The sequence below is a fragment of the Carlito syrichta genome, unplaced genomic scaffold, assembly GCF_000164805.1.
Source record: "Carlito syrichta isolate Samal-C Ts95f unplaced genomic scaffold, Tarsius_syrichta-2.0.1 Scaffold135851, whole genome shotgun sequence".
Taxonomy (NCBI): Eukaryota; Metazoa; Chordata; class Mammalia; order Primates; family Tarsiidae; genus Carlito; species Carlito syrichta.
In genome coordinates, this window is record NW_007079947.1 from 60,639 (window position 1) to 67,956 (window position 7,318).

The 7,318-nt window shown below is 52.2% G+C and overlaps 1 protein-coding gene across 1 annotated transcript in view; it reads right to left on the reverse strand.

Annotated features, from left to right (window-relative positions):
* Window positions 1–7,318, reverse strand: part of FBLIM1 (filamin binding LIM protein 1) — an 18,295-nt gene that overhangs the window by 3,301 nt on the left and 7,676 nt on the right. The window contains exons 4-6 of the mRNA XM_008049627.2: window positions 5,779–5,948; window positions 3,551–3,729; window positions 696–813 (exon numbers count right to left, since the gene is read on the reverse strand). Coding sequence (XP_008047818.1) covers window positions 696–813; window positions 3,551–3,729; window positions 5,779–5,948 — 467 coding nt within the window. The remainder of the gene's footprint in view (window positions 1–695; window positions 814–3,550; window positions 3,730–5,778; window positions 5,949–7,318) is intronic.

A 7,318-nucleotide genomic window follows, 5' to 3' on the forward strand; every position in this document is an offset into this window, starting at 1 on the left:
TGCCCAGGCGGGTCTCGAACCCGCGGGCTCAGGCAATCCACTCAACTCAGCCTCCCAAGGTGCAGGATTACAAGCTGAGCCACCGAGCCCGGCTCCGGCTCATTTTTAAAAAAAATTTATTGTAGAGACAAAGTCTCACCAAGTTGCCCAGACTGGTCTCGAACCCAGGGGCTCAGGCAATCCACTCACCTCAGCCTCCCAAAGGCACGGGATTAAAGGCTGAGCCACCAAGCCCGGCTGCCACTTTTTTAATGAGTCGGAATTTACTCTGTCACCCAGGCTGCAGTACAGTGGCATGCTCACAGCCACAGCGGCCTCGACCTCCTGGGCTCAGGCAACCGTTCCACTTCAGCCTCCTGAATAGCTGGGACTATAGGTGTGCATCACCACACTTCTTTTTCTTTTTTTTGAGACGAGGTCTCACCAAGTTACCCAGGTTGGTCTCAAATCCCTGGACTCAAGACAATCCTCTCACCTCCACCTCCCAAAGTGCTGGGATTACAGGTGTGAGCCGCCACGCCTGGCTATTCCCATTCTTATTTGTCTCTACTGCTGGACAGTGGGAAATTGGAGAGCAGAGGTACCGCCCTGACTTGTCCCCTGTCCCAGAGCCCAGCCCAGGGCTGGGCACACAGTAGGCTTCCACCAAAACTCGAGTAGCAAAGATGTGATTACATCACGGCTATCCCACTCACCTCACACCTGTAGCAATTTTCATGAAAGTTTCTTCCCATGCACTCGATTTTGAAGGCATCCTTCCCATCCCGGGGAATGATGGGATTCTCACAGATGCTGCACACAGGGGCGAATTTCCTAGAGGGAAAGGAACCATTTGAAGGCGTTCACACTGACGGCAGCATCAATTAGCTGTCAGAACGCCGGCTGCCCGGAGTTCACCTCCTGAGCAATGTCGGACCTGTTGCCATGTGACTATGTCTTTATTTTTTGAGTTGGAGTCTCCCATTGTCACCCAGACTGGAATGCAGTGGCACGCTCCTGGCCACAACAGCCTCGACCTGCTGGGCTCCGGCGATCCTTCAGCCTCAGCCTTCCAAGTAGCTGGAACTACAGACGCGTGCTACCATGCCTGACTAATTTTTGATTTATTATAGAGATGAGGTCTCTCCAAGTTGCCTGGGTGGGTCTCGAACCCACAGACTCAGGTAATCCACTTGCCTTGGTCTCCCAAAGTGCTGGGATTACAGGGTGAGCCACTAAGCCCAGCCTATGTGACCACTTCTAAAGTTACAGCCACAGATGTCTGTCTCATCCTGGCAGGAGCAGGCGGAGAGGTCTGTGGAATCAGACCCGGCTCCCAGGGTGACCAGAGAATTCCTGAATTAAGAACTGTGTTCAGTGAGGCTGGGGCTCACCTTGTTTATCTTCTATTCTAGATCACTGCTTTTTTTGTTTGTTTGTTTTTTGTTCTTCCCTTTCTCTCTGTCTTTCTTGTCAGATTCTGACTCTCCCAGGCTGGAGTGCAGTGACGTGGCCATTGCAGCCTCGACCTGCTGAGCTCAGGCAGTCCTTTGGCTTCAGCCTTCCAAGTAGCTGGAACCACAGGCATGCACTGCCATGCTCAGCTAATTTAAAAAAATTTTTTTTAGAGAAAAGGTCTTGCCAAGTTGCCCAGGCTGATCTTGAACCTCTGGGCTCAGACAATCTCTTGCTCCCATCTCACAAAGTGCTGGAATTATATATGTAAGGCACTGTACCCAGCCTATTTGTTTTTGAGTCAGGGTCTTACTCTGTCACTCAGGCTGGTGTAGTGGCATGACCATGGCTCACCACAGCCTTAACCTCCTGCTTCAGCCTCCTGAGTGGCTGGGACTAAAGGTGTACACCATCACGATGGGCTAATTTTTAAAATTTTTAGAGATGCGGTCTCACTATACTGCCCAGGTTGGTCTTAAACTCCTGGGCTCAAGCGATCCTCCTGCCTTAGCCTCCCAAAGTGCTGGAATTACAGGTGAGCACCACTGCACCCAGCTGTTCTTTTTTAAAGAGGTACATCTGTCTTTACTCTTGCCAGTGAGCAACTCGTGAACAGGGAGTCTCATGGATACCTGTGTCTTCCCACTGCTTTGCCTGGCTTCATGGGAAGGTACCATAATCTGGGACTCGAAACCAAGGCCCCAAAGTCAGGTTCTGGGGGTTTGAATATGAGCTTCAATGTTTACTAGCAGGGAGACTCTGGGTACTTAGCTGCTGTGTGCCTCTGGTTCCACACTAGGTAAAATGGAACCCTTTATAGTACTACTTCTGATATTATGTTATGTACATGAGTATATATATTGGTCTTCATCCTTAATTCCTGGTTCCTACCTGTAGTCCTTATTTTTTTACTTTTTATTTTTTTGAGTTGGAGTCTCACTTTGTCGCCCAGACTGGAGTGCAGTGGCCACTCCCGGCCACTGCTGCCTCGGCCTGCTGGGCTCTGGCGATCCTTCCGCCTCAGCCTTCCCAAGTAGCTGGAACTACAGGCACACGCTACCACACCTGGCTAATTTTTTGATTTGTTGTAAAGATGAGGTCTCGCCAAGTTGCCCAGGCGGGTCTCGAACCCGCGGGCTCAGGCAATTCACTCACCTCAGCCTCCCAAGGCGCGGGATTACAGGCTGAGCCACCTAGCCAGGGTCTGTGGTCTTTATGATGCTGGGGTGCCTCAGGCCTTACAAGGAGGTCTCAGAATCTCCTGCCTCCTCCCACCTGCTTTTGCTCCCCAGGGCTGCAATCTCCTCCCACCTTTCTGCCTTGGGGCTGGCCAGAAAGAAATTCTCTGCCCTCCCTTTTCTGATTGTGGGTCACAAGATCCTCATTCCAGAGAGGGTCTTAGCGCACACCCTGTAGGAAGGAATGCTGCAGGAAGGCCCGGAAGACTCTGGACAGACAGGCCTTGATGGGTTTCCCACTCAGTCTATGAGAATTTCATCTGGTTCCATTCTCCGTGGTGGTAATCGTGCCTATCCCCATGAAGTCTCCATAGAAAGCCCGAGAGGACAGTTTTGGGGAGCTTCCACACAGGGGGTTCCTGGAGGGCGGTGAGCCCAGGGAGAGCAGGAAGCTCGAGCCCCTTGCTACCCCTAGACCTCGCCCTAGCATCACTTCGTCTGTATCATTTTTTTTTTTTTTTTGAGTCACAGTCTCACTCTGTTGCCCAGGCTGGAATGCAGCAACACGCTCACAAATACTGCAGCCTGAGCTGCTGGGCTCAGACGATCCTTCCGCCTCAGCCCTCCTAACAACTGGAATGACGGGCATGCACCACCATGCCTCGCTAATTTTTTTGATTTAGTGTAGAGACGAGGTCTTGCCAAATTGCCCATGCTGGCCTTGAATCCCTGGGCCCAGGCAATCCTCTTGCCTCTGCCTCCTAAAGAGATGGGATGACAGGTGTGAGTCACCACGCCCAGCCTGTCTGTATCCTTGATAAAACTGTTCACATAAAACGGCAAACAGGAAGCATCCAGCATGAGGCTCAGTTCCCTCGTCCTGCCTGGGTCCTACCCTGCCCTCCCCATACCACCCGGTGCGCAGATCCCCTTCATACCTGTAGAAGTCATCCAGGCAGTACACCTCATTCTGGCTGTCCAGGGCAAAGCTCTCATCTCCGATGCACCGGGCGCAGGTCACGCACGTGAAGCAGGTGGGGTGGAAGGCGCGGCCCAGGGCCCTGATGATGTGCTCCCGGACCACCTCGCCACATTTGCCACACTTCTCCAGGGTATCCTGGGACAGAGGCCACTGCCAGAGCCACCCACAGGCATGCCTACCCCAAGCCATAAGGGTCTTCTGCTGGCCACCCTTGGGGACACTGGGGGCCGGGAGTACATCAGAGGCATGCAGCCAACCCGTGACTGCCACCCCAAAACCTCCACCATCGCTTAGGATGAATTGACCTTGACATTGCATCTTTGGCATACAGCAAGAAAGACTGTTCTGAAACTATTACTACATTTCTTTATTTTTTCTTCTTTTTTTTGAGTTGGAGCCTCACTCTGTCGCCCAGACTGGAGCGCGGTGGCACACTCCTGGCCACCGCAGCCTCGAACTGCTGGACTTCAGTGATCCTTCCGCCTCAGCCTTCCAAGTAGCCGGAACTACAGGTGTGCGCTACCACGCCCGGCTGATTTTTTTTTTTTATTTATTGTAGAGATGAGGTCTTGCCGAGTTGCCCAGGTGGGTCTCGAACCCGCGGGCTCACTAAAATTTCTTGATTTTTTTTGTAGAGACGCAGTCTCACTTTGTTGCTTAGGCTGGTCTCGAGCTCCTGGGCCCAAGCAATCCTCCCGCCTTGGCCTCCCCTAGTGCTGGGATTCCAGGCTTGAGCCACTGTGCCCAACTGCTCCCGTTCATTTTAACCTGACTCCATCTGGACTGATGTGTGGGGGCAGCTTGAGCCCAGGAGCTCGAGACCAGCCTAGGCAACAAAGTGAGACCTCGTCTCTACAAAAAAAGCAAGAAATTAGCGGGGTGTGGTAGCATACGCCTGTAACCCCAGCTTCTTGGAGGGCTGAGGTGGAAGGACTGCCTGAACCCTCAGGAGGTCGAGGCTCCTGTCCAGGCAAAGCTCATCTCTCCCCCGACACTGCTCAGGTCTTCCTGGCTTCCGGTCAGAAGCCCTCCTTCCACAGTGTCTCACCACCCCCGCCCCGGCTCCAAGCTGGAGGAGAGAGTAGGAAGACCCTCCATGGTCATATCATGGAGTCAGAGGAACAGGCAAAAAGGGCCTGGTTTCCTTCCCCTCCCACTGTGTCTTGCTGGCGGTGGTCAAGTCATGAGCCCAGGAGTGGATCATTCGGATTGTTCTAGATAGTTGCAACTCCAAATATTCTACCTCCTCAAATCAATAGCTTTCAAACTTCCATGTGCATGAGAATCACCTAAGACACTTGTTCAACATGCAGACTTCTGGGAACCACCCATTTGTGAGGACAAGGTGAGGCCTGGGCACGCCCAGGGGACATGGCTGGGGGTGGTCTGCATATCACATAAAACACGCCACCACAAACCAAGTAGCTGGCAACGCCAGCACACTGGTATCCAAGCTAGCCCTCCCAGGCTGCACCTGGTACCCAGAAGTGGCCCAGATTCCCATCAGGCCACGCACTGGAACCTCGTGCTCTAGGTGAGGTAGTGGCAAAACCAAGAGCAGGCTCCAAAGCCACAGGTTGGGAGTAGAATCCCAGCTCCTCAGTCTTCCAGAGACCGATCTTGTGTGACCCTGTGTGGGAATGCCTCAAAGATATCCAGGTCCTGATCTCGGGAACCTGTGACTGTCAGTTACCTTGTGTGGCACAAGAGACTTTGCAGGAGGGATCTTGAGATGAGAGATTTTCCTGAATTATTTGAGTGCATCCTAGATGCCACCACAAGTGTCCCCCATTAGGCAGAGGGATATTGGACAAAGGTGGCAATATGACCATTACAGCGGGTTGCTGCACTGCCAGCTTGGAAGATGGAGGGAGCCAAGGAACGCAGCTTCGGAAGCTGGAAAAGGCAAGGATTGAGACGCTCCCCTCGAGCCTCCCAAGAGAGCCCAACACCTTGACTTTGGCCCAGGGGGACTGATTTTGGATTTCTGACCTCCAGAGAATAAATGTGTGCTGTTGGAGATTACAGCCCCTGGGAAACCAACACACCTTCACTGAAACCCTTCTCCTTTCTGAGCCTCAGCTTCCTCATCTGTGAAATGGGTCAACAGTGCCTATTTCCCAGAACTGTATGGGGAAGGAAATGGTACATCTTCTAAGCATCCCACCTGCCGCAGGGGCTTACCTGGTAGCAAGGCTCGCAGAGGGGCTGCCCATCCTTTTGGTAGAAACTCTGCCCAGCCAGCTGGCGGCGGCAGGTACGGCAAGTGAAGCACTGGGCGTGGTACTGCCTCTTCATGGCCTCCACGGCCAGCTCTCGGGGGGACACTGTCTTATGGCAGAAGGCGCAGATGTCTGGAGTAGGAAGACACAGGCTATCACTTGCTCAGCCTGGGAGTCGCCACTAAGAACGTGGCCGGGGTACCCAGGGCTCTGCCTGAAACCCTGACAAATTCCTCAACGGACAAATATGGAAGGTTGTGCATTAAAAAGGAATCTGGTCAGGCCAGGCGTTGTAGCTCATGTGTGTCATCCCAACACTTTGGGAGGCCGAGGCAGGAGGAATGCTTGAGCCCAGAAGTTCCAGACCAGCCTGAGTAACATACAGAGACCTTATCTCTACCAAAATTTTTAGAAATTAACTGGGCATAGTGGTGTGAGCCTGTAGTCCCAGCTACCTGAAAGGCTGAGGCAGAAGGATCACTGGAGCCCAGGAGACAGAGGCTGCGGTGAGCTGTGATTTCGCATCTATCCTCCAGTCTGGATGACAGAGTGAGACCCCGACTCAAAAACAAGGGCATCTGGTCTATGGCCACACCACACCAGATGTGCGGGCCAGGCTAGTACTTGCTCGGGAGACCTCCTGGAAATTCGGATGTTGTAGATGTTTAAAAAACTTATCAAAGATCTAAATGTGAAAAAAGAAACCAAAACAGAATTATTTTATAACTTTGGAGTCATTAAGGCCTTTCTAACTATGATATAAACTCCAGGAGCCAGAAAAAGAAGGGCTGAGACATCTGACTTCACAAAAACTTAATCTTTTTTTATTTTTTTGACTTGGAGTTGCACTCTGCCACCCAGGCTGGAATGCAGTGGCGTGCCACGCCAGCATCGACCTGCTGGGCTCAAGTGATCCTTCCGCCTTAGCTTTCCAAGTAGCTGGAACTACAGGCACGCACTACCATGCCCAACTAATTTTTTTTTGATTCATTGTAGAGACAAGGTCTTGCCAAGTTGCCTGGGCTGGTCTGGAACCCGCGGCCTCAGGCAATCCACTTGGCTTGGCCTCCCAAAGTGCTGGGACTATCAAATGAGCCACTGAGCCTGGCCATTTTTAAAATTTTGAGTCTGAGTCTTACTCTGTCGCCCAGGCTGGAGTGCAGAGGGATGCTCACGGCCACCCCAGCGTCAACCTGCTGGGTTGCGGTGATCATGCCCAGCTAATTTTTGATTTATTGTAGAGACAGGCTGAACCATTGAGCCTGGCCACCCGGCTAATTTAAAAAAATTTTTTGTAAGCTGGGCTCAGTGGCTCAGCCTGTAATCCCATGCTTTGGGAGGCTGAGGTGAGTGGATTGCCTAAACCCGCAGGTTCGAGACCCGCCTGGGCAGTGAGACCTCATCTCTACAATAAAATTAAAAAAAAAAAAAAATTAGCTGGACATGGTAGCACGCGCCTGTAATTCTGGCTACTTGGAAGGCTGAGGCAGAAGGATCGCCGG